The sequence below is a fragment of the Biomphalaria glabrata genome, chromosome 7, assembly GCF_947242115.1.
Source record: "Biomphalaria glabrata chromosome 7, xgBioGlab47.1, whole genome shotgun sequence".
NCBI classification, from domain to species: domain Eukaryota; kingdom Metazoa; phylum Mollusca; class Gastropoda; family Planorbidae; genus Biomphalaria; species Biomphalaria glabrata.
The window spans coordinates 18,548,125-18,574,808 of record NC_074717.1 but is presented as its reverse complement, the minus strand read 5'-3'; the positions used below and the strand labels follow the sequence as shown (position 1 = coordinate 18,574,808).

Genomic DNA, 26,684 nt, shown 5'->3' with positions numbered 1-26,684 from the left:
TGCGGACCATTTTAACTTTCGACACGCGTGTTGCGGGCCACATCAACATAATGGTAAAATATGAAATCAAAATTCACCTGAAACCATTTGAAACTATTGGATCAAGTTCTTACATTAATTAATGGGATGGGATAGTTAAAGTCTATCATTTTTTACGCGTCTAGAAAATTTTGCTTCTACTTAAAATGAGAGCAGCATTGTAGCTACTTTTATCACAACTATTTTCTTGTCTCTTTTTGGTAAAATCTCTAGGCGTAGTTTAACCAATCTTTTATACGCGGCTCAAACCAAGAAGGCCGTCATATTTGTTTTATAATGCCACTGTATATGTTGTTTTTTTTAAACATCCAGACTTTCTTTACAAAACAAATATGTTGGCTTATTATCATGTTCCACAAAAAGATCCATTCACTTTTCCGGGTAGATTCTACATTCAGAGTTCCATTTCACAAACTCATACTCGTTAAAGGTCATGGTACTAATCCATCATAGAAACAAGTGAGGGCCCTAACAAAGGTAAAGATATATTTTCAACTTTTTTTGAAAGGGGGAGAATTTATTACATTTTATGCCGACTTTTCGGCGGGCCGGATGCAACCACGTCGCGGGCCGGTTCTGGCCCGCGGGCCGTACTTTGGACATCACTGATCTAGATGCATTGATCTATCCAGATGTAATACGTGAATTTTAAGTAGTCGTTAGCATAGTATTGTGGCTTCGTCTTTCTAAAAGTTTACACGGATATTCTCCTCAGGAAATCTGTCGGCACAAAAAAAAATCACCCCTGTGCTTCCATCTGTTTTGCTTAAAATTTGAAAAGAATAAGACTCTACTCTAGATCTAGATTCTCTATATTTGGAAAGAAATCTAGATCTATATAGACTCTATATATCTATTCGAACCTGTTGTAGTGTTGTCAATAAAAGGTAAAGGTAGAATAGATATACTAGATTAACTACTAGATAATAGTAGATTGTAAGTAGATATATAGTAGACTCTATTATAATTATATGATTCATATAAATATAATGATAATGATATAATATTGATATACTAAAATATACTACTGATATACTATGATATAGATATAGAATAGAATATACTAGACTAGATGTAGATCTAATACTACTACAGTCTACAGTAACTTACGTTTATCGAACAAGTTAAGCTCATTCGCCGACATTTTTTATGTTTGAATTTGTGTAGGAATGTTACAATTTTTTTCAGAAAAATTATTTTAAGAATCTTCTTGACAGATATGTTGTAGATTTGAATGAGCCTTCTAAATTTATATGAATTATGTCTGTATGATTCCTGGTTGAAAGAAAATAAATTTTTTATGTGTGCTTGTCCTTATCATAGCAACCAATGGGCACGATGTGAGGAGATTTGAATGTGTTGAATAAATATGCTTGCCATTTCTTATATATTAAACAACTAGTCCAAAAACATGTTTCAAATGAAGGTTTATTGTTTTTAAAATCTCTGAACACTAAGCTGCTTATTATATACCCATTAGATCTAAATCTACATCTATTTCAAAATGCGTAACTGCAGAAATAAATCAATGTCAGCCATTTTGACATCATTTCAGTTTTTTTTAACTGCTATAATAATTCAACCTATCAGAAAATTATTAGATGTCACATGACCAATCTGACCAATCACTATTATCTTGGCATGTAAACAAGATGGCTAAAATTACAATGGTTAACAATGGCCTCCAGCATTAGATTCAACTGCTAAATATTAAAAAATTAATAGCATCCAAAGTGCTTATTATTATGTGAAAAGTAAAGCACTGAAATTTAGCCAGAAAAATGCTCTACAATACTGGAGAGTCAAAAGGCGTGGGAATGTTGAGCTTCTTAAACTATACACAGGGAAATCGAACCTTTTTTTAAGTCTAATAATTAGAAACCTTCTACTCCACGTGGGAAAGCGTAATTTCATTCCCGGAAGCCATTTTTATTGGTCAATCAAAAACTATAACTCTTTTACAGAGAAGTATTCAATTAATAGGTTAACAAAGTGCGCCTTTAAGGTGTGTCTAAAAATGTCAGAAAAAAGTCGAAACAGTTTTTTGATTTAAAAAAAGGGGTGTGTCACCGGATATTGTAACATTGCTAATTTGTGTATCTCCGTAAAAATTAGACCTAGAAAAAAACTGATTGTATCTGTGAACTCCTCATCCATTTTTCTTAAAAAGTAGACATGTTTTATTCTATTATTACTCATAGTTAAACTTATATTTGATGTTAAAATGGGTCAGGTTGATGATTTCAAAAGCTTAAATTATCGAACACTTTTTTTACCTTTATCTTATCTTATCGAACATATTAAGAACTTATCGAACACACGAGAAGTATGGTGTTTTAAAAGTGTTATAATCTTAAAATTTTGTAAAAAGTATGGTGTTTCAAAAGTGTTATAATCTATATTTTTTTTATTGATATCATTTTCTTTTTACGTCATGTCAAGAAAGACAGATTTTTAGTCATTTTCAAATGGTCCACATCGAAGGAATCTATCACTGATCAGCTCTGCTTAGAAACTGACGGTGCTAAGCCCAGTAACGCATTACCGTAGTACTTATTTAGGTCTAAGCTATTTTGAGACATAAGGCCATTAATAAATTAAATCCAGATATTATTTATTTGAGGGAGAGCCTAATAAGCTTTGGTAGCCAATAGATAATCCCGCCCTCCCCAAGTCATTGCAGGACACAACAGTTTACTTGGTTGACCTAAAAACAAAACATACGGTACGCGGCCCTACGTAACTAGCCGCCGATCTAGCACGCTCAGTGTATGTAACTGCCCAAAAGTCAGTGCTAGATATTTTTCGATCTGGGCGGGGAAGGGTGTGTGTGCTGAAAAGCTATGGTAGCTTGCAAGCTGTGTTACCTATAGATGTAGATAAATCTGCCCTCCCTAAACCACCTGGTTGACCAAAAAAAAACAAAAAAACCCACCGTATTTTAGAGCACGCTTAGTATTTGTCACACGCACACACAAACAACATATCTATATATACTACGTATCTATCATGCCTAGTGTTTGTGACCTAATTAGCGGCTTGACCGTAGGTACTCGACTGATGGCTCCTCCCCCTTTCCCCTCAACATTGTTCTTACTACAACTTGAACAATGTTTTGGGGCTGTGTTGATGGCCTGGTTTACACCTGTGTGTTACGCTATCACTGACCATTTTTTTTTTTGTTGTTTGTTAGTCTGGTGGCTGCGTTTGGATTGAGTCTTGATATTTACGTTGTTACTTTGCACTGAAAAAGTGTGAATGTTGGAGAGTGGAAGCGCGGGTAAGCCAAGGGGGTGTAGGCAGAATAAGAGAGTGGTTAAATGTGTTATTGTTATTATTTTGTGTATTTGTGATGTTTCAAAGGAGTGTCTTTGTAGCGCATTATGATCTTTATCATACTTTATGGCAAAAATATATATATATATATAATTTTATAGACCCGGCGCCACACGTCTAGATCGAGAAGCACAACTGACTCTTGTATTTGAGGCTGACGTCACATTCTAATGGTCGATCAATTATTGATGATCTCTGGATACAGTGTCTTGACTGTTTCTCTCCCCCACCCCCGACCTTTTTTTTTTTACCTGCCCAAGACATTTTTATTTCAAAATACCATATCTGCATTCTATACCTCCCCCTTTGCCCTTTCGTTTTATTAATATCTCTTCACATCAAGCACATGCGCTAGGTATTGGTTTATAACACATAATTCAGAAGTTAATAGAATGGGGCAAATTCAGAAGTTAATAGAATGGGGCATCTGAAAAAGAAACAACAACTGAAAACATTCCGCTCTGTTCCTCCCGTAAGCTGAGCACGGATGCTATTAGCATCAAGCTATAATATATGTGTCATAAAATCAAGCTTTTAAAATGGGTACAATTAGTGCATATCGATGTAAATCTATTTACTTAAAAAAATATAGCACATTTACGGTAAACCACAAATAGCTGATACAAATTTTAACATATGATTAATTTAAATCTGTACTTTGCATTACATTATTTTAAAAAATAACAATTAAAAAATATATTATAATTTAAATATTTTGTCTTCTTTGGGTTATATCCCTTTGATGTTTATTTTTAACATTAAAATGGTGTTCGATATCTTACGAAGCTGAGATTGCTTACATAAAAACTGCTATTATCGAACACCCCCTTTTTAAACCTCAATTTTCATGTTTAGGTAACAAAGGACACTTTCAAATAAATAGTTGTAAATATTTCTCAGCCTAATTAGAAGTGTATTATATAGTTTTTTTGAGCTGAAGCATCAATAGCATTAAAAAATACCCTTAACCCGAGACTCACTCCACTCTTCCCAAGAGTTCAAAAAATGTGAAATTTTTATACCAATATTACCAATGCACTTTGAATATAAGTTAAAAAAATGATCCTCGGGTGAAAATGAAACTAATTATAACTTAACTATAAAGAAATGGACGATGCACAATAAGAATGGACTAGTTTCTTTATAATCATCGAAATTAAGGAGAATTTTAAAAAATACAATGGGGTGTTTGATAAGTACCTTAAAACGAAGGTGTTCGATAGATGTAAGTTACTCTAGTAATAACTAGTAATACTAAATTGTACTACATCTAGATTTAGATTCTAGATTATCATTATAGACCTACATAACTGACATAAGTAACATTCTTAATTTGTAAATTTCTTTAATTTTAATTTCTTAGTCTTACTCTTAGACTTAGTCTTAGATTCAAAGATTCTAATGTAGCATTCTGTTTCTTATGATTCTAGATCTAGAATCTAGATTCTAGATCTATAGATCTAGTAGTTTATTTAATTCGGACATTGCATGAATTCGGACATTCGCTGTTTTTGTGGTCATTAAATAATTATTTTAATATTTATTATAGCTAGGCGAAAAAACGCGGAAGTGTGAAAGTAAAAAATGACCGATAAACTTGAGATTGCGTTTTTGACTTTTTTTCACGTAAACCACACTTGCAAATTTAGTACACTTTTGAATGAAATGTGAGAAGTTTAAAACTTGTGTTATCGATTACTTTAGACAATGGCCTATATAAAGCTTAATTACGTTTTTTTTTTAAAGTTATTTGTCATTTTTACATTTATTATAAAAAATAATCAAAATATTTTTTTTAGCAATACAGGGTCCAGGAAAATGATCAATGATTCATTTTTTTTTCCACGGTAGATATCATGCCTGGCTATAATTCTGCCAAGTTTTATCGCGATATCTCCGTCGCATCGCTAAAAAACTTGAAAATACGGTTTACCATTGGGGGCTATGGGATTTTCAGAATTTACTGAATTTTGATAAGAAAATTTCGTCATCAATGTAAAACCACTGGAGGCCATGTAAGGCCTAATATTCTGGATATATTCAAATAGATTTTATGTATTAATCGTCGTCGCATGAATTATAAAGCGCATTTGAAAATAAAATAATAAAATATATATATATATTATATATATATATATATATATATATATATATATATATATATATATATATATATATTTAGTAATAGATACACAAATGAAAAATTAAGTAATATTAAATGAATATGAACATTAATATCAGCCTAGCCCTAGAGGAATCTAGTGCTACTTTACTAGAATATAACAAGATTATATAATACTATATAGATCATATCTAGGTTTCTAATATCTATTTTAAAACGTGTTCTCTATCGAAGTTAAAAAAAAATGTGTCAATCTTAATCTTGATGACACATTAGGTATTAGGTCTAAGTCTATATATCTAATATTTTCTAGATTAGATCTAAATCTAGTAATTTTGTGAGCCTGGTTAAAATATTGTCATTCTGATCTAAATCTATATGATGAGATGTAAGTTTAGATCTAGAATTCAAAATGTTTAGATTTAGGCTTCTAATATTTATAGATGATGTGTTTTCTATTAAGCGCACACACCACTGCTGATGTCAATTGACAAGTGTATATGATCTCGATCTACTAGATCTATGTCCATGTATTGGATCTAGATCTAGTATTATTAGATTTCATTTATTTATCTATTTTTGAGTGTGTTAAAACGTATTCATTATGATCTAAACTAGATCTAGTTCTGTTTAGAATTCCAATTTAAATCTAAGTTAAAAATTAATGTTTTCCATACCTTTTTTCCGCTGCAACCATGTACGTGTGTTACAGCAGTTATGCGTTATGGCCAACGTCATGATGCCAATAATATGAGTCATATAAAGTTTATATGACGATTGCAAAGCAATAATATTAAAGTAAAATAATTACCTTAATAATCAATATATTAAATGAAGAATTAAAAAAAAACGAGTTTTCAAAAAAGACGCCTATTTCCGGCGATGCACTTCCGTTTGTATGATAAATCTTTTTTTTAAATATAAAGATATATATATGTATATATATATATATATATATATATACGTATTAGTAAACGTGGTCTAGCTGTGCACAAATTGCATAATGGCGTCGAGGTTATTTTTTAAAAATCTAAGACAAACGAACCACCTGGATATTGTATAACAGCCATTTTTGTATGGTAAGAATGTCTTTTTTCCATATAAATATAAAAAATTATATGTTTCTTACCTTTTCAAACGGATCACATAAATCCAAAAGTAAATCCTGTGCTTCACATTTTGAATACTTCATGGAATTCACAAAACCATAAAATCTTTACAAAAATTTTAACGTATATTACTATATATTATTAATTTATTAAAATTAGTAGATCTAGTTAAAAGTTAGGCAATCAATTACTGAGTACTGGCACCTAATCCTTGACTACCGACACCTATTTTTTTTTTTACAAAAAAAGCACTATATATATATATATATATCCCCCTATACTTATGATATGTCTAGAGTCAGAGTTGTGACGGACCTCGTGTATGAAGTGTATGAGTGGCTTGTTTGATGTTTAGGGGATGATTATTTTTGAATTGCCACACACTGGTCCATCAGAGATAAATCGGGAGCAGACATGCAACGAGACAAACAATGGAGAAAGATACAAATTTTGTAAAATTAAAGAGTATTTATTTACATAAATATACAAAGTAGAATAAACTAGGGGAGGGAATTTGCATCTATCTTGTTAGCAATATTGTATCATCATACTAAGTACTTAATTAGAGAGTTTGTCACTTTCGTCATCTGCACTTAGCTGATGTCGCAGCTGGCTGTGATCCTGGCTTGAGGTTTAGCAGCTGGAGGTGGCGCTCTAGCGGGTAGAGGGTCACCGGCGATACAGTTCTTGTGGAGTCTCAATCCAAATTTCTGATATCTGTAGTGGGCACAGTAGGGTGGGTGGCCGGCTACCATGGGCACAAGGGTACTGCGGGCAGAGCTGATCTGCCGTGGGCAGCGTCGTTAACAGGATAAGTCCAGTGAGTTGCGTAGATTTGATGAAGCTATGACATCTCCCACGGACACGTCTATTGGGACGTCGTGCCTAATAGGTTGACAAGTGGACTGTCAAATAGGCAGGCAAGTAGGGCCGATAGCGCCAAGTAGTAGAGCCAAATAAATAGTTGAGTAGATTCAAGCAATAGGTAGGTGATCCCAACAAATATGTTGAGCAGATCCAAGTAGACAGTAGATGATACTCAATAGGCGATACTAGAAAGCATTTGGCAAGGGATCCGATAAGTAGTATCCAATAGGTAGCAGGCAGACACCTCAGGGAGGCACCAGGTATTCCTCTAAGAGCAAGAATAAATGAAATAGTCCAGACTCGACTGGTCAGCGAGAATGAGAAGTGAGAGTGTATCTGTCCAGCCTTATTCTACCTTATAAAGGTCTGGAAGCGTTGGGCGGAAACAGGAAATTCAGTAGGCTAAGGATTATCTCTCACGTGGGTAAGGCAGACGAAAGTTGCACATTGGAAGGGTCAAGAGGCGTGGTGACACGAATAATCTCCTTGATCAAAGAGAGGCGTGGGTGGGGTAGAAGAAATAATGAAGCGTGTTCCATCCCATGTGGTTTCGATGTGAAAGTCGGACATCCGGCGCCTAAGACCAAAGTAAGTGACTGTTTGTTTGATCTTTTCCCCGGTCAAGGGGAGATAAACGAGAAGTCGTGGCCTAGCTATCACCAAGGTGGTGGACTAAATCTAGCAAGAAGAGGAAAAGGGTGGGGTATGGTAGTGAAATCGGGACTAAAAATGGGAAATAATAAAAATAAAATTAATAAATAACAATAATTAATGCTGTCATAAAATTGAGTGACTCTGACGGCAAGCTTTTGACTTGTCACAAGAGTTATGAGAGTAGATCTTTAATTGATTAAGTTTTATACTTAAATACTTTACTTCTACTTTAGTTTTAGATATATTTAGTAGTATACTTATCTAGAATAGATTTAGAAATCTAGATTGATGATTCTAGAATTAGAATCTAGATCTAGACTATAGTATAGATCTAGCTAGAGATAAATAATAGAGATATAAATTAATAGGATCTACTATCTAGATTGAATCCAACAGACATTGATAACCTAATAGTACATCTCCCTTGCCCCTATATAATCTTTGGAGACTTCAATGCCCATAATACTTTGTGAACTATGTGGGATCCATCAATACTGACACAATAGGTTGTATGTAGTAGGATATCTTCCTCCAACATGATTTATGCATACTTAATGATGCATCACCAATCTATTTAAAAACACTATTTGATAATGTCGACCCTGGGAAGGTACTGGGCTTTATACGGGAAGTGGGGCTATCTACGAAGATCTGATTTATGAATTTGTGAACATGTACTATTTACATTAGATTTTTACCAAATAATTAAATCTTTACTACCTTTACTATTTTAACTGTGAATAGACCTTGATTTTAACGATATGACTGTATAGAATCTGGCCCTTGTTGTTTAGAGAGAGAGTAGTCCTTAAGGGACTGCAGGCACGAAATGGCCTAAATTGTGCCGATGTGCCTAAAATCAAAATCAAATCAATCATCACTGATCTACTTGCATCCATAAACTGGATATGCGTCCCTGGACTTCTGGATGACTTTAAATGATCAGTAAACAATGGCCTTTAAAGGGAAGTGATTACTTCCCAATCATCAATCAATCTCCATTCATTGGGATGACCTCTGCGGTGGAAGCTGAATAAAGATGATTGGGAACAATTTAAAAAAAAGATGCTCAGAGGATATCATAGAGAATATCCTAAAGAGTCCAGCTGATATTTTTGCCAGCAAGCTACTTGATATTGCTAGGAAAGTTGTACTTCTAACCTCCATAAGTCCAAAATGGCCTAATTTAGAGCAAACCATGGTTTGATGCAGCTTGAAAATATGCTAATGGTGATAGGAAAAAACGACTGGTTGCATTTATAAAAAATCATTCCCAGGAAAATCTAAAGCTATTCAGGATAGCTAGAGCTAAGGCTAGACAAACCATACGGTCAGCCAAAAGGAATTTCTGGAGAAATTTTTTCGGGAGTATGGATGCCAAAACTTCTGCTAGAATGGTTAGGAAGGCGGATCAATGGGAAATAATCAAATGCAATAGGGTATTTGAAAAACCAAGGACGAACTGAGATTTAGCTGACTGCCTTGAATCCTCAATGGCAGATAAATCATCCACTGCACACTACACAGAATTTAAAAAAGTCAGAGAGGAGAGACATCCTATTGATTTCAGATCAGAGAACAACCAAGACTATTACAAGCTGTTCTCACTTGAAAAATTGAGGGACTCACTTGACAAATCACATGACACAGCACCAGGAGAAGATTAAATCCACCATCAGTTCCTTGAGAATCATCCTGAATCTTCATTGACAAGCTTGCTAAAAAAAACTTTAACTGTGTATGGCAATCAGGCACTTTCCCAATTAGCTGGAGGAAAACCACAAAACCTAAACCGGGAAGAGATGGGTCTGACCCAGCTATCGCCCAATAGCATTAACAAGCTGCATCTGCAAAACCATGGAAAGGATGTTAAATGGATGCTTCATCTTCAAGGCCGAGTTACACACACTTATGGCTGTAAAAGTATCAGACAGGATTTGGGGTGGATGAAGACTGACATTCCATTGGTACATAAAAGCATTTTAAAGCTCTTAGAGCAAATAACATCTGACCATAATGATGTCACCTTAATCTGGGTCCCCTCCCATGTGGGCATAGAGGGAAATGAAATGCTAACTGAGAAGCAAAGAGAACCATAAATAATGCGGTGTCAGGAACCCAAATTCCCTGCTCGAATCTGAGAGTATAGCCTCTGCTACCTACAGAGAGTGGCTGGATCGGTGGGAGGCTGAGACCTACAACAAAATAAGATGAATTGTGGCGGTGGCAGTCCACATCTAAGGGTATGACATGGCATGGAAGCATGACCATCTCCAAACTTAGGAATGGCCACACCTTTGTGCTAATGTTTGATTATGTGGATCCTGGGAAAATACTGGGTTAACACTTCACTTAGATAGGGGAAGTAACCCTTGAGGGATTATAGGTATGACATGGCCTGAATTGTGCCAATCTGCTAAAAATTCAAAATACAAAATATCAAAATTTGTAATTGCAAATGATAGTTGACATTTTTTTTTCTTCATATTTTAGGATAAAACTCAGCCTAAATAATGCGTCGCCCACCTAGGCCAATGGGACCACTTGGAATGGGTCACCCTGGAATGGGTCCCTTAAGGCCTCGTGGTCCACTTCCTCATCTAGTCCCTCGAGGGCCAATACCAGGCCTGGGAATGCCACTTCCAGGTTTAGGACCCATTCCACCAGTACCAATGGTCAGCAGTTGCACTAACTCAAATGACCCTGCCTCAATGGACTCTCGGCTGTTTGTTGGTAACCTCAACACTGTTGCTTTGAACAAGGAAGCTATTGAAGGCATTTTCAGCAGGTATGGGATGATCATGGGCATCTCAATGCACAAAGGTTATGCTTTTGTCCAGTTCAGTCATCCTGATGAGGCCAGACGTGCAGGTGCCAGTGAAGATGGTAAACACTATGCTGGACAGGCAATAGGTAGGTAGCTTTAACAGTCCTTTTTTTTTTATCACAGAATGTTTGTCTCTACAGACAGCCTTTTTCATTCATTAGATGAAAGATTCTGCTATAGTTATGGTTGACCATTACTTATCAGCAAGAACAGATAAAGAGTGTTATGTTAAAAATGTGTCCAATACTGTCCAGTGATGTTATAAACTAAAATTTTCCAATGTTGATCCTTTTGTTATTTATATGCAATGTGTAAGTTCCTGAATTACTATTAAGTGACCAATAGCAATGCCTGGTATAAGCCAATAGATCTTTATGAATACCTTATTTATACTTGTGTGATAGAATGTTTATAGATAACATTTACTTTGGGAAAAAATATAATCATTTTTAACTTCAAATGAGATTTTCTTTAAAAAAATTATTACTTTACGATTATTATACATAATTGTGCATTATAAAGATGTTTAAGTAGATATTTTATAAGGAAATTGTAGTGCTTTTTAAAAAATGCGACCAACAAAACTGAAAATTTTCAATAATCGTAAAATTGTTTCCTGAAAAATAAATCATTATGCCATTTTTTTTTACTTGATTGGTAATGTGGGTATTTGCTTTTTTGTACATTTTGAGAAAAAAAGTTTCTACTCAATTAAACTTGGAAAATAAACATTTTTAATGTAAAACTATAAAATATTATTATTTTAATTTGGAAACACTTTTTGTTTTCTGTAAATTTTGACATTTCATAAACAGAAACTGTTTTTTTTTTTAATTTATTTTATTTAAGTGTTCCTTTAATTGAGTCAATAATCATGAATTAGACCTCAATGTTTTTCTTACTTATGTGCATTTAAAAAAAAAATATTTTACACTAAACATACCCTGATTTTTTGTTGGAACTTACATTGAAAAATGATAATGATTATTCAATGTATTAATATTCATGGGAACCTATTTTTTGTACAGTATTGCCTATTCTTAATAAATCAATATGTTGGTGGCATACCAATTTGGCTAGAGGACTAGACATTCTCTATCTTATTCTTTATCATGTTTTCAGGTATTTCCACATGTAGGCTCTATTTATTAAATAGTTTAATAAATTGATAAACATTCAGGAACATTTTGCTCACCGTCTTCTAAGTTTAGATGTATAGGCCTATCATTAGAATTTAAATACTCTGACTCTGAGTAACCTGAGTAGATTTAAACTTACTTAAACTTAAAACCTAATCAGGATTTTGTTTGTGGGGCTGGGTAAAATATGTTCCATTTTTGTTTAAATCTTATCTATCATTCATTAGTTATTAAGAGTAAATATTCTCTCACAAAACAGTCATCAGCTTCATAAAGGAGGAATTGTCATTTTAAGAAAGTATTTTTATTACAAAGCTTATATCAACTCAGTCTGTATGTCTGTCTGGTAAAATGTTTGTACATGTTATTTCTCCGACACTCAGTCTCTGATTAAGCTGAAATTTCGCACAATTTTTTTCTTTTAGCTGACAACACAAGAATCAATTTTAAAAAATTACCAATTAGTTTTTTAAAATTAAATATTGGTAATTAATTCTTTTGTTTGGTATCTCGAACAAGGGAAAGAAGCTTTACTTGAGTGAAGTGGTGGTATAAGCTGAGTTAGTCCCCTTTATAGGTCGCTGCTCTAAATTGTAATGAACAATATATAACTATACAAACTGAGTGGTTAGAATGTCTGCTCGAGGAGGTGTAGAAATTTCTGTTAATAAACCCTAATGTTTTGTTTGATTTTTTAAAATAAAGTTTCATCAGTATGGGATTCCATAACAGTTTCTCATTTATTATAACACCTAGGAATTTTGCATTTTTAGTCTGTGTTACTGGTTTACCATGAATTAGATAAGTGAAGTTTATTTGTTTTAGTTTTTTTGTTACTCTTAATAGCTGAAGATTTTTTGAGTGGAAAGACGTGTTCCAATTTGATTCCCATTTCTGTAATTCATCTAATTCTCTTTGTAAAATTTCTGTATCTTGTGTTGATATTACTGCTTGATATATTATGATATCGTCTGCTAATAATCTGACAACTAATGCAAAATTTGGTAAATTGTTTATGCAATATATAGTAGTGGACCTAAGACTGTTCTTTGAGGTACTCCTGAGTGTACTTTTATTAGTGTTGATTTAGAGCCATTTATTATTACAGTTTGTTCTCTCCCTATCAGCAAATCCTGAATCCACTGTTGCAATGGACTATCAATGCCAAAATATTTTAATTTTTTAAGCTGACTATGACAAACTTTGTCAAAAGCCTTGGAAAAATCTTATAAGATATCATAGATCTGTTTGCTCACTATTATGAAAAATCATCAATTAGTCCTATTAGTTGTGTTTCACATGATCAATATTTTTTAAATCCATGTTGGTATGGAGTATGGACATCATGTTTGTCTAAGTGGTTATTGATATGTTACTAAATATTATGTGTTCTAGGATTTTATGTGATGCTGGTTAGTGATGCTGATCTGTAGTTTCCTAGGTCAGATTTTTCTCCTTTTTTAAATAGGGGAGTGACGTTAGCCTCTTTCCAGTCCCTTGGTACTTTGCCCTGGTTAAGAGATGCCTGAAAAAGTATTTTGAACACTGGTGCTAGCTTATTGCATAGTTCTTTGAGTTCCTATATTGTCTACTTGGTTCAAATTAAGTATTATGTCTCTGTCTCTTGGGGCTGAGAAAGCCGATGCAAAGTGTTTATTTAGGATGTTCGAATTCAGATTGTTCCCTTTTTTTAAAAAAACAAACAAAAACAAGCCATCATGGTAAATTTCACCCAGATATCTTTTTTCTTCCCATTTCCCCAACTGGTCTAAAAAAGTGATATAATCATAGCATATTGAATATTGAGAAAGCTAAAAGCATGAAATAGCGCTAAATAAAAACAGTAAAAATATTATTAGTGGCACAGTTTTATTGTTGTTGGTCTAGATCTATTACAAATTTAATACATGGCTGATCCAAACTAAATAATACAATTACACCTCGTATAAGCTTAGTTTTTTTTTTTAGAGTATTTTTTTTAGGTTTTTCTTGTTTTACTTGTTACTTTTCAAGATGAAAATAAATAACAGTGGAACAAATTGATATTGAGCTGTTTTTCTACAATCAGGGCTGAGAAATGAATTCTCATGGGGGTCTAGAGAGGTCTATACATCCTAGCCTTTTGAAGAATAAATTGACTTGTCTATTGTCCACCACTTTCCCCACTCAAGCCTTAGCACCCCCTTGTCAATACATTCCCTCCCTAGGGATGCACCCCATATTGTTTGAGAAATGCTGGTGTTCTTAATCCATATTTGCATAATAGTAGTAGCAAGTAAGAAATAAAAAAAATATATATAATACAAAGGAAGTTAACCAATGAACAATCTGTAGCAACAGTCACATTGTTTTACAGAAGTATCTTGCAATCTACCAGTTCCTCCAGACTATTGCTCCTGTCCCATTGAAGCGCTCAAATAGATTAAAATTCAATTTAGTTGATATACAGTATTTTGATATCTAATTTGGGTGCCCCTAACCCTCTTGCGATTGGGGCTGCTGCCATTCCCTTGGTATGTGACTGATATATGTATACTTTACAAGTTTATTTTTGTATTTTTATTTTTTTTTAGTAGTAAAAAGAAGTTGGTGACATTCAAGAATTTAGTCTTTCATAAATGTCACATTTTATCAGCATCTCTAGGATAAGTTTGCTCTTGATTTGTGCAGTCTAAAAATGCTATTGAAATCCAATTTTATCATTGTCTGTGTCAAGCTCAAATAAAGCAACAGCTACTTTTGTTGTCTTTTAAACAAACTTTTTTTTTTTCAAATTCATAATTTAAAGGTTTTATTTTCATTTCACACACATTTATATACCATTTTTCAACAAGCTTTCTAAGTATTATATATGTCATATATTTAGGCTACAAAGAATCGTTCACCTTATGATTTAAATAAAAGGGAAATAATCTTATATGTAATATTTATGTATAATATAATTTATCTAATAAATATTAATAATAATATTTTCTAGGCCCATCATGTAATTTTTTTCTAATGAAATATACATTTTTAAAGTAAATATGCACATTAGATATAAGTATTTGGATACACATTTTGTAAAACAAAATTTTAATATCGATTAGTGTAATTAAAAGTTGTGCTGTGCATTATTCTCATGTGTATAGTGTTACATTAAATGTGATTACAGACATGTTGTTATAATGCATTTCCTATGAAAGAAGGATATTAACTCTTTGATTCTGTAAGGACCCTCCCATCATTGATTTACCCAGCTCTGATCAACCCTAGGGTTTAAAATTTTTTTTTCATCCTTATGTTTTTAATAGCTAAAAACATTATCTTGAGTAGTTTCCCTTTGCTAAACATCCAGAATTTCATACTTTCAATGTTGTTTTACAGTGAAAGATTTTTTGAAAGAGTGGAGTCTTAAAAAGGCTCTATTTTCTTTACATTTATGTCCTGGATGATAGTGATAGGGGATAATTAGCTCCAAACATTCATTTTTAAGTGTTTTTAAATGGTTGCATAGTTATGTTGAAATATGAATAAATATCGTAACTAGTAATTTTTTTCTTCTTTTGATCATAATATAATTCCGAGATCTAATATAGACCCAGAGCTGTTGACTTGTCCAAGATGGTCAGTTTTCATTTTTCCAATAGTAGTGCATGGATAATTAGCTTAAAATTTCCATTTTATGTGTTTTAGATGTGTTTTCTCTATAAATTTTTGTGACAATATGGATAAATATGATTACAAAAAACCTCATTTTCAATATGGATCATAAAATTCTTCCAAGATCATGTCTAGATCTAGATCCTGGAGGATTTTCTGCAGTGGGTAAATTTTTATTTCTAAATTTCAAACATTAATATAAAAATAATTATTTGTATTATAAAAATTACTTTGTTCTACATAAAAAGGGCATGCATTCCTTTTTAATTCTATACTAAATATATCATTTTCTATTAAAAAACAAATGTTATAAAAGTTTAATCAAAGCAATGTTTTCACTCCAAAAGAAAAAAACCAGTAATTCTGTCCAAGTGTGAAAAATAATTCCAGAGCCAAAGAGTTAATAGTTCATATCCAGTATTTCTTTTACCATTAGTTCTTTATATCAACAATGTTTTAAGTCTAATGTAGTTTTATATTGTATTTCTTTCTTGATCTAAAAACTTTATAAATTTGTTTCAGTAATTTTTGTTTTCATATATATCAATCAAATTAGCATTATTAATTATTTTGCTCAGCTAATGAATGGATGTATATGACATGTTAAACAGAAATCTGTCCTGAATTATGATGTAATAAATAAAAAGTACATATTTTGTACACTGTAATTGTATTAATATAATTTTTTATCTATGCCTGTATTTTGTGACACTTCATTGATTTACAATTATATGGTAAAATTGTTAGGATGTTTAGGACATGTACTGTTCCTGTATGTTTTTTTGTTCTTTTTTGAACTGCTACAAAACAAGAACTAGTTTGATACATTTTCTCCATTTAATAGAACGAAAGTGAGAAGAGTGAGAAAAATGGCTCCAATGTAATGTCATGAATTGATCGAATTTTTTATTTTAAATGGATATTTGTTAAATGTAATCATGCTATCTGATATAAACTTCACATGTACATTTTGTGTGAAACTGGTTGGAACATATTTCATTTGCTATAATTAATGTGTTTTGTCATGTGTAATGCACTTATTATGAGACATATTCATTCATGGATAATAAAGATATTATTGTTATTGTTATTATTTAATTTTCATAACTAAATGTTGGTTGGACACTGTTAAAAGAAAAAACACATAATATTTTGTAAGAAACTCAGAAAGTGCTAATCCCATTTAAAATTGCCATTATTTTTACCCTATTATTTACCAATTTATGCTCACTGTAAAGTACCAAAGAAAAAATCTATATAACCGCACTTCAAATTTACCTAGCTTGTCTTTTTTATGTTAAAAATTCTAACAAATAATTTGTTGAAATAATGTTATGCTTTGATAGAAGTGATCTTTTTTTATAATCATCTTTTGTTCTATTAATGAGACCTTAGCTTATTAGCCTTGTTTAATTCTTGACGGAATCATTCAAGATGATCTTATTCTACATTTGTGATGTTCATCAGTCATAGTTTGATTGGTACAAATTCAAGCTGTACTGCTAAAACAGTTAAATAGACAGTAAAAAAAATTTTTAACATCACATATAGCAAATGAAAATGAAAAAGAAACATGTCTTTCAAGATTATTGATTGTAAAAGAGTTTGTAATTTAACTACTTCAGTACTTACCCACATAATTTACTGATTATTTTCATAAGTAAATCAATTATTGATCTATCAGTATTTATAACTGGATGTTTTGTCAAAACTTGTTTTTTGTTCATGTAGAACTATATTCAAATTAATTGTGTAATCCTAAACCCTTGCTTACATCTCTTTTTTTTTAAAATGGAGCTATAACATTTAGTTTGCTCTTTAAATTTCATTCCAGGATAGTCTAGGATTAGCTAAAATTGTCATTGGTCAAGAATAGGTTGGAAAGAATTGTTTGTTTGATTTGGGGTTCTAGGACTTTTTATATGTAGGAGAGATTTATTTTCTTTTGAAGTAACAGACACAATTTCTTTCCCTGAATCATATGACTGTCATATGTCTTGTATATATTTGCAGTTTCCATATATACATTTTTTATGTCTTACTATTAATAATAATATTAAGTCTTATGTTCACTCATCATCTTTAACTTTTTAAATGTATAAATATCATTATTTGTGTCATTAGTGAATTGGTTCCCTATTTGGTTGATAGGACTAGTGTTAGCATAAAGTACTTCTTATTGGAAAGTTCTCATAAAACATTTGTTAAAAATTATTTTAATTTTGACATAAAAAAAAAATTTCTTTATCTAAAGCAGATGTATTTTATTTGGTATACATTTGTTTTGTAAATTAGACAATATCACATATTGAAAATCTGAAACATTTATATTTTCTATCACCATTCTTTTTCGGTGGCCAAAGACTGAGAAAGGAATATATAAAAGAGCCTACATTTTGAAAGATTTTGAATTATTGGTATTTATTACACATTATTTTAATTAAACTTTACATGTAACAAATGAATTTTTTTTTCAGCAACTATGACTCTTTTATTTTTTTGTTTCCTTTGGGAATAGAACTTAATATTAAATCATTTTATTCTTACAAATAGCATATCATAAACAAACATTTTTCTTTTTAAAATTGTGCATTTATTAATTCAAGTAAAGGAAACAAAATATAGTTTTGTTTTTTGAAAAAAAAATAATTTAATCCAATTTTTTCTGGGATATATATTTTAATCATTAAAGAAAATTTTAACTGAGACACTTTTTTTTTCTGCCATAAGAATCTAGTAAAAAAGTCACATTGTCAAGTAACCTCTGGAAGAAGTTGTTGTTTTTTTTTTACTTGGGGTAAATTTTTTTTTATTGGTCACCCATTTTTTTCCCCATTTTTAGATATCAATATAGTGTCTCAGCCTAAAAACAGAAATGCGCTGAAGCGCTCTGCTGGTGGGAGATCAGTAAATGATACGTAAGTAATTCTGTTGTTCTATATGACTTTTCTAGGCCACCTTTTTTTTTTTTTTTAAGTTTAACTTTTTACCTAAAAATATACTATGATAGAATAAAGAAAATTTTTAAGTTAATTTTTTTTTATCACCAGCATTTTTTCTTTTTAATTATTGTACAAAAAGATTTTTTTTTAATTGAACAAATTTTACATGACAAAGTAATGCTTTTCATGGATTTGAATTGGTAAGTTTTTGCAATTTTCTTTTTTTTTAAATGACTAAATAAAATTAAATTCAATATCTTTCTGTCTTCCGTGATAAAAAAGGTTTTTAAAAAATGACACTCGAAAGTAAATTTGTTTAAAAAAGGTCCATTAGAATTATAACAATTTCATTGTACTTTAACAGGTTTTATTTTTTTGTCTAATTATGTTAGGTTAAAAACAAAAAAGACAACTTAAACTTAATGTATTAGTATTTTTGTTTTCTTTTATAGTAAGGAAAAAAAAAACTCAAGACAAGTTGACTAAAACACTTAATTAGGTAGTGCCAGGGCATCTGGAATTGTAAATGAAGTTATTTCTTCAACAATATGTTTTTAAGTAATATATCATATCCTCTTCAAATATTGACTTTATTATTTTATTTTATACCTTATTGAGTAAATAAATTGTGGTTAATCCACTTTTGACCTTTTACAGTTTTTTTTTTTTTTTTTTCAAATTATAGACATTAAACACTTTTTGTAGATTTATATCTAAGCCTGTACTGTTCACAAAATAATTAAGCCTTCTAATAAGAAAATAAAACTCTGTTAGCATAAATTTATAGATACCCCCCTTCTCAACCACTCCTTTTTCATATTCTTGTCCTTACTGTTTACATACAATGTGATAATAACAGAAATGTAGTTTTCCTCAACCATCCAATTTGTTCATGTCTTGAAAATATTTTGAGTACTGCGGAGAGGGACATTATATAAATATGATAATGTTTTTGAACAAACAAAATTATATCAAGTCTATATTTTCTGCGTAGAAAAATACAATAAAATGTTTACTGTATTTGAATTGCTTTGTTGTTGTATACATTTTTTAAAAGTGATCCAGTCATCTTTTATAGTGTAAAAATTGTATCACCAAGAAAAAACAAACAACTTTAATGTCTAGCTGATTAATTTTGTTACAGTTTAATAGTTCAGTTTTTACTATAACGGGCTTTATTGTTAATGAGTTTGTGCTATTATGCTAATTATTGGTGTCAACATTTTTACATATATAAAAGTACATTTTTAAAATCAAAATCCCCCAAATGTTTATATACACCACATTGGTTGCAAATAAGGTGAGTATTAAAAGCAGCTTTTTTGTATCTGTGTAACATTACTTGAAGCACTCTAGTGATGCCAAAAGTAGTGACCTGGTTTGTTCTGTCAACATGTTTGTATGACACATTTTTGATCATGTTTCCAGCAGCCCAGCCAAAAAATCTCGATCTGACATCCCTGGCACCAATCAGTCATTACAGAGAACTTTGGTCACATTGAGTGGGCCTACAGATACATCCAACAAAAGGGTATATTTAAAATAATAAATAAGTTTTCTTTTTTTCTTTTTGTCAATTATTATATTATGTAAATCATTGAATGTTAAAACTTCAATGTAACCAAGATATCTCCATCTTATCAATGCTTAAGAAACTTAGATCCATAAACCCAAAGGTGTACTAATTTCTTTTTGGGTGTCTTGTAGCCTTCCCATGATAATCAAGAGCTGCTTATTGCATGTGTACATCCATAAACCCATAGCTGTACTCATTTCTTTTGGTCTCTTTTATTCTTGTAGCCTTTCCAAGACAACCTAGATCTGCTCATTGCAGCTTATCTTTTTACAAAGCTTATATCAACTCACTCTGTCTGTCTGGTACAAATCTTTACACATTATTTCTCTGATCAGGTTGAAACTTTGCACAATTATTCTTGATTGATCACAACACATCAATCAATTTAAAAAAAAATGAACCAATTAATTAATTAATTAGTGGTAATTAATTAATTGTGCTTTATATTGATAAAAGATGATAAATCTTGCAAAATTAAGATTGACAGCAATTGTGCAGTTCTTTCCCTGATATATTTTTTTTTTAAATTTTAATATCTTTAATAGTATTTGCTACTCACCTATCCTGATTTCTACATGTTCCATTCACCAGCATTTTGTTCAGAGGGTGTAAGTTGTTATTAGAGACGTTTTTGGGCTTAGTTTTTCTCCTTTGCAGACATCTGTTTTTTGAAAGCTTGCTTTTTAACTTTCACTTTGATAGCAACCAGAGTATGATAGAAATATATTTTATTTTACCACTCTTAACTGGTACTGAAACTACACATTAAAACAATAGGTAGTTAAAGTCTTGGATTTTCAACTGTAAATGAATTGGGACTGCTGTACATTTTTGTCTCTGAGCATTATCTACATTGAAGTTACTATTATCTTGTTCAACTCTAGATGGCGGCAAACAATGCAGTTAAGCGTGCCCTGGCTACAGTTTCCAAAAAGACTGTTTCAAAATCTCCTGCAGTTTCTAGACCAGCTTCCACCACAAATAAGATAGCCACACCCAACAAACCAGTTGCTGTCAAAACAACTTGTAAGCTTTATTTTATTTATTTTTTAATTTTTTTTTGTTTCAATAAAAAAAATAGTCTAAAAATGTCTTATGTTTAATGTTATTTTAGGTTTACCAGACCTTAGTAATAAAGTGTCTAAATGTCTTTGGATGGCATTTTACAGATTTATACAACTTTAATATTGATTATTGTATTGTTTAAACATTTTATTTGTAATACAACAATTCTTTATTAATTAAGCTAATAGACTTTGCATTAGTTTAGTATAATGAAATGCTGAAAAATTTCCCATTTTGCACAGACCACGCTACTAATTAATAAAGAAAATGATTTTATATGGTAAAAGAAATGTACTTTATTATTTTCTGGTGCTTAGGGCCAGATGTTTTGATTTGTGGTGTTTGTAAGCTCCAGTTTACCAGTCTTCACAATCTTGCTCAACACAAGAAAATACCATGTCAGCTGCGAGTTAGCACACAAGCTAAAGAAGCTGTTTCTCCCAATCAAGGTATTTTTCTGGTTAGATTGTTTAAAAAACATTCTTTACAAAAGTTTTCAATAAATAATTTCGTCCGTGTTAATGTTTTACTTTGTATAATGGCGACAGTTAGTGCTAAACCATCATCAAACAACAATTGAGAAAAAATTAGCAGTCTCAAGCAAAATCTCAAACAACCAAGCATTAGAATACATTTAATAAATAATAAACTAACAAAGGAAACTAATCTACTAGAATTCATAGTAGGTATAGAACTCAAAGTAAGTACCCTAGAAACAATAGGAAGTTAACCAAAAACAGCTATCCACATATACACTGATGAATCAGGCTTTAAAGTCACCATAAATCCTGGGCTTTTTCACTTTGAGATAAGTGCACCCTTTTGAGACTAATTTTAGAGCCAAAATTAAAGCAATTACAATTGCATTACAAACACAAAGTAAAAAAACAAGTTCAATGACAGAATACAAGCACCATCAGATCTCATTGTCTTTTAGACTCACTATCTACTCTACATGCATTGACTAGTAACATCTTATCTAGCCTAAGAGAGTTGACAAATTTATTCCTAATTATCCACCATATAATGCTGAATTTTAACATCACAGTCACATAAGCATGGTAAAGGGAGAATTTACAATAAAAGGTGGGGTCATCCTTGGAATAACTAGAAAGACCAGTTAATTACTAATCTCAAGTCAAAGTTAGCTCTACCAATCACAATGGCTCAATCAGTGGGCACCATTGAGCTATTTACTAAGAAATGGTCATACCAAACAAACTGGACAGTATCAATTCCTTTCATCACAAAAAGCTATCTTCCAACATCCCACTTACGTAGACCCTATTACCACAACAATCCAACCAACACTGTATGGCAGACTTGAACAGCTGAAAAAAAAAAGTCAGTAAAAGAGTTAACAGCTCAGAGCAAAACGCTGGCTAGAAGAAGAAGAAAGGTGGGAGAAGTTGTTTTAAGGCTCAAAGAGTATATGATCTAAATTTATTTGATTTATCTTTTAATTGAATTGGAGTTGATCCTTGTCCACAGTGACTGGTGAACCAGCCATATTAGTATGTGCACAGTGTGACACTCAGTTTAACACAGCCTGGGCCTTGTGTCTCCATTGTACTGAGGAACACAGTATGAGTATCTACAAAAAAGAGGTAAGCTGCTGTCAATCTCTTTATTGTCTCATTAATTGTGTCAATAATTAGCATACACTCTTCTAAATTAATTTATTCACTTGACTATAAATGTTCAAAACTATTTTCATTGCATTTTTTTTTTCTATATTTGATTCACTTCACTCATCAAAATAAAATTGTTTTATCTTCAACTTTGTGTAGAATACAGCATCAAAATAAAATTAGTTTATCTGAAAAGGTGTAGAATACAGCATTACAATAAAAATGTGTTTATTTGAAACTCTGTTACTGTAGAATAAAGTAATAGTTTTATCTGAAACATTATATAAAATAACATCCTGAAACTGTGGCACTAATGGTCATTGTTAACACTTTTATTTCACCTACAGGGGGACACTGCTGTGAAGGAGGATCCCAAAGAAGAAGCAGTGGTAAATAGTTTTTATTTTAATATTTGCATTTAAAAAAAAAACACAACAAAAATGCCATGTCGATATAATATATATACATAATATTCTTTAATAAAATCTAACTCACTACAATAACACAACCTTCAGTCTGGAGTCATCTTCCTTAACTTAGACCAAGTGATGACAATGCTACATATGTTGCTTCATTCACTACCAATTCCCACCATCACCATATAAACACACACACACACACACACATTCCATAACATGTCATCAATTGTTTTGTTTTTAATTATGTTTATGTCATCACCTTACAAAATGTGTCTTGGTAGTTAGTATCATTCTCTTAGATAAATGTATTGAGATCTAGCCTGTGAAGAATATTCTCTGATATATTATGTTGCCCTAGAAAACAACTTGTATAGAAGAAAAAAAAATGTTTCAATCATCCTGGTGTCTTTAAGAGCTTTAGCTTTGATCAAATATGTATGTCAGTCATTGTCTGTTAAATATTTTCTGGAACTTAGAGATAATGCCTTTAGTTAAGGGTTAATTAATTTCATTAAAAGTACACATAGAAAAATGGTATTTTAACCACAAAGAAATAGGTCCTACTTGTAGCCATTAATTTTAAATATTCCATTACATTTCTATGATATCTATGTCATGTCCCAATGATTCTGAACCTATGGGGGTTATACAATCATCTTTGACTGGGGAGGCTTTTGTAGCCAATAGTTTAGCAAGTCTCCTACAAAATACTTTCTTTTTAAATTGTTCATATTCAAAAAGTTTATTAATTTTATCATGTATGAATATGTGTACATTTTTACGTACATTTGTTGATTTTTTTTTTTAGCCTTTGTTAACAAAGTCTAAAAATAGCTTAAGTTACTGAAATAAACATTTTATTCACTTTATTTCTTACTCAAAAAACAGACTAATCAAAGCATACAATCTTGTATGAACAAATGTGGGACTTTTGCCTTATTGGCCATTTTTAAATAATTTAGATTTGATAGTTTTTAATTCTATTTTATATGTAGCATGTTAACCATTGTTCTAATATAAGAGCATTATTTATTTTCACTTAGGCAGTAAGGAGAACTGCAGAGGGATATAAAATGTTTGTAAAATGTTTTACATGTTTCGGATGTTCCTTCAGAGTTGAAGATAGTTTACTTCCTAGTCCAAACCTCCCGCAGGACGACGGGGGATGGGAGCGGGCAGGATTTGAACCCTCGACCATCGATAAATCCGAACGACAGTCCAGCGCGCAAACCTCACGACCAGGCAGCCATCCAATAATAATGAGTCTAGGGTAGTGAGTCTCTTGTCATTTTCAAACATGATTTAGTACCGGTAGTAGTTCTGAACTACTGGTCTAAAAGCTGAGCATTGACATTCTTTTGGTCTCGCTATTATTGAGTACAACTAATCTTAATGTTTAAATGTTTTTTTGTTTAGAAAGTGGTTGACTCTCCGACTAACAGCACCAATGTAAAGGACAGTGGCAAGTGATAGACTATCTGCTGGTTGGTCTCAACAATCAAATCATTACACAATGACTTTTTGATCTGATGAAAAAATGAAGGCATTTTTACATAAAAACAGAAAACCAGATACATGATTTTTTTTTTTTAAATTGACATCATCAAACTATGTGTACATTTTTAAACAATTTGTTTTGTTTTGTTTTGCTCCCATTGATTGAGTGTATTCTTGGCATTATTGTGAAATGTTATTTGGTATTATTCAATAATTGTGTGTGTTCACTCCCATTGTTGTTCATCTAAAAATTAAATATTTTTATATGACCATTAAGTAAATTGTTTGTGTCATCTAAATATTTTATGCCCATCTCTTCAAATGATTGTCAAGGTTTTATTCTGAGAGATCTTTGATATATAAAAATTTATTTTCTTTTCAATAATTTCAATAGGGACATCGTACATTATCGTTTTATTAATTGTTCACACTAATTACTATAATTTTGTACGCAAAACATTTTTTTTTTAAAGTTTGAACTTTATTTTTTTATTTTTTTTTGGTTTGATTCAATGTTTAATCCCAAACTGTAATGGCTAGTTGACTACATTTGACCTACTGTGCAGTTGCTTGTCTCATTCCTCTCACAGTCAGAGTGTCCCTGCCCCATCACTCTTCATAGTTCTGTGCTTTTACAAACTTGTTTATTTACTTGAAGTGTAAAATAAAAGTGCTCATAAATTGAATGGAATGAAAGGAAACTCATGGGGTCTTTACGTTGAGGGTGTACTAGTAAGTGTTAGTATTTAGTACTATGCTGATGGCTGTGTGTGTGTTTTGTTTTGGAGAAATGTTTGGACCTATGAAACCAAGTAAAACTAAGCCTTGTTCCAAAGTGAACAGGACTTTGAACAGCTTCTGAGCTATCCTTGTTTGGGGCTCAGCTTCCAAAAGAAAAAAAAAAGGAAATTGCTTTAACAATTAACTTATTGAGAAATACCTGTAGTGGCCAACCCCTTTTATCTCTTAAGAATACTTATTTGACTCTCTTATCTGTGAGAATTTTAAGAAATTAAACATTTCATTTTCTTAGTATACATGTTGTGAGCCTTTTTTTTCCCCATCTAGACCTACTTGATCAAAACCTGTTCATGAGTCGCACAAATCAGGACAAGGGAGACAATTCTCAAAAAAAAAAATCAGTAAAAGGGATGAAGGGAACAAGAAGAGTTGCCTATCTTAATCACATTTATATGCACAAGTCTTGTGGAATTTCTCTGTAGTCCACTTGGTAAAATATTGTTTCACTTTGCATCTCATGTAACACAAAAGAAATCTAGTTCCATGTCTGAAAATGATTTTTTTTTTTGTTAGAACTGTTTCAGAAAGTATTCTTTAAAAATATCTTTTTTTTTTGTAACATTCAAACATTTCAGAATAGTTTATTGAAGATTTACAGTTTGAACCAATAGTCTTGAAACACAAGTTTTGTATTGGTCACAAGGCTGTTTAGTTTTAGAACCTAGAGAATTGTCATTACAAAATAGACACTAACATATGAGTGAACTTTGTGTTGTTAGCATTGATTGTATTGAACATAGAAGAGCAAAACGTTGTGTGCAGGTGCTGTACTTTTATTTGGAAATGGTCAGAAATAAATTCAATTTTTAATTTGTATTTGTGCGTTTCTTATATCTGTTCAATGGAGTTCAGTTTGTACTCAATGTTGTTTTAGTCTAGTAGTTTGAACAAAAGTTACTGATCTCAAAAGAAAGCAGGTGAAATTTGAGATATACCACATACTTAATTGAAATACTTTTGTTGTGTGTTTTAGATTGACATAAAATATTAGTAAAGTTGAAATATTAATTTAATAAAA

The 26,684-nt window shown here is 31.5% G+C and overlaps 1 protein-coding gene across 2 annotated transcripts; it reads left to right on the top strand.

Moving 5' to 3' along the window:
• Positions 1 to 734: 734 nt before the first annotated feature.
• On the top strand, positions 735 to 26,482 carry LOC106079188 (uncharacterized). Of its 2 annotated transcripts, none has more exons than XM_056035744.1 (9): positions 735 to 926; positions 10,621 to 11,040; positions 18,578 to 18,653; positions 20,109 to 20,208; positions 21,138 to 21,279; positions 21,636 to 21,767; positions 22,810 to 22,925; positions 23,297 to 23,338; positions 24,785 to 26,482. In XM_056035744.1, the coding sequence occupies exons 2-9, from the start codon at positions 10,641 to 10,643 to the stop codon at positions 24,836 to 24,838; spliced, it is 1,062 nt and encodes a 353-aa protein (XP_055891719.1). In that variant the 5' UTR covers positions 735 to 926; positions 10,621 to 10,640; the 3' UTR covers positions 24,839 to 26,482. The 2 variants fall into 2 exon arrangements, with proteins under 2 accessions (XP_055891719.1, XP_055891718.1); XM_056035743.1 differs by having other exon boundaries at positions 20,106 to 20,208.
• Positions 26,483 to 26,684: the final 202 nt, after the last annotated feature.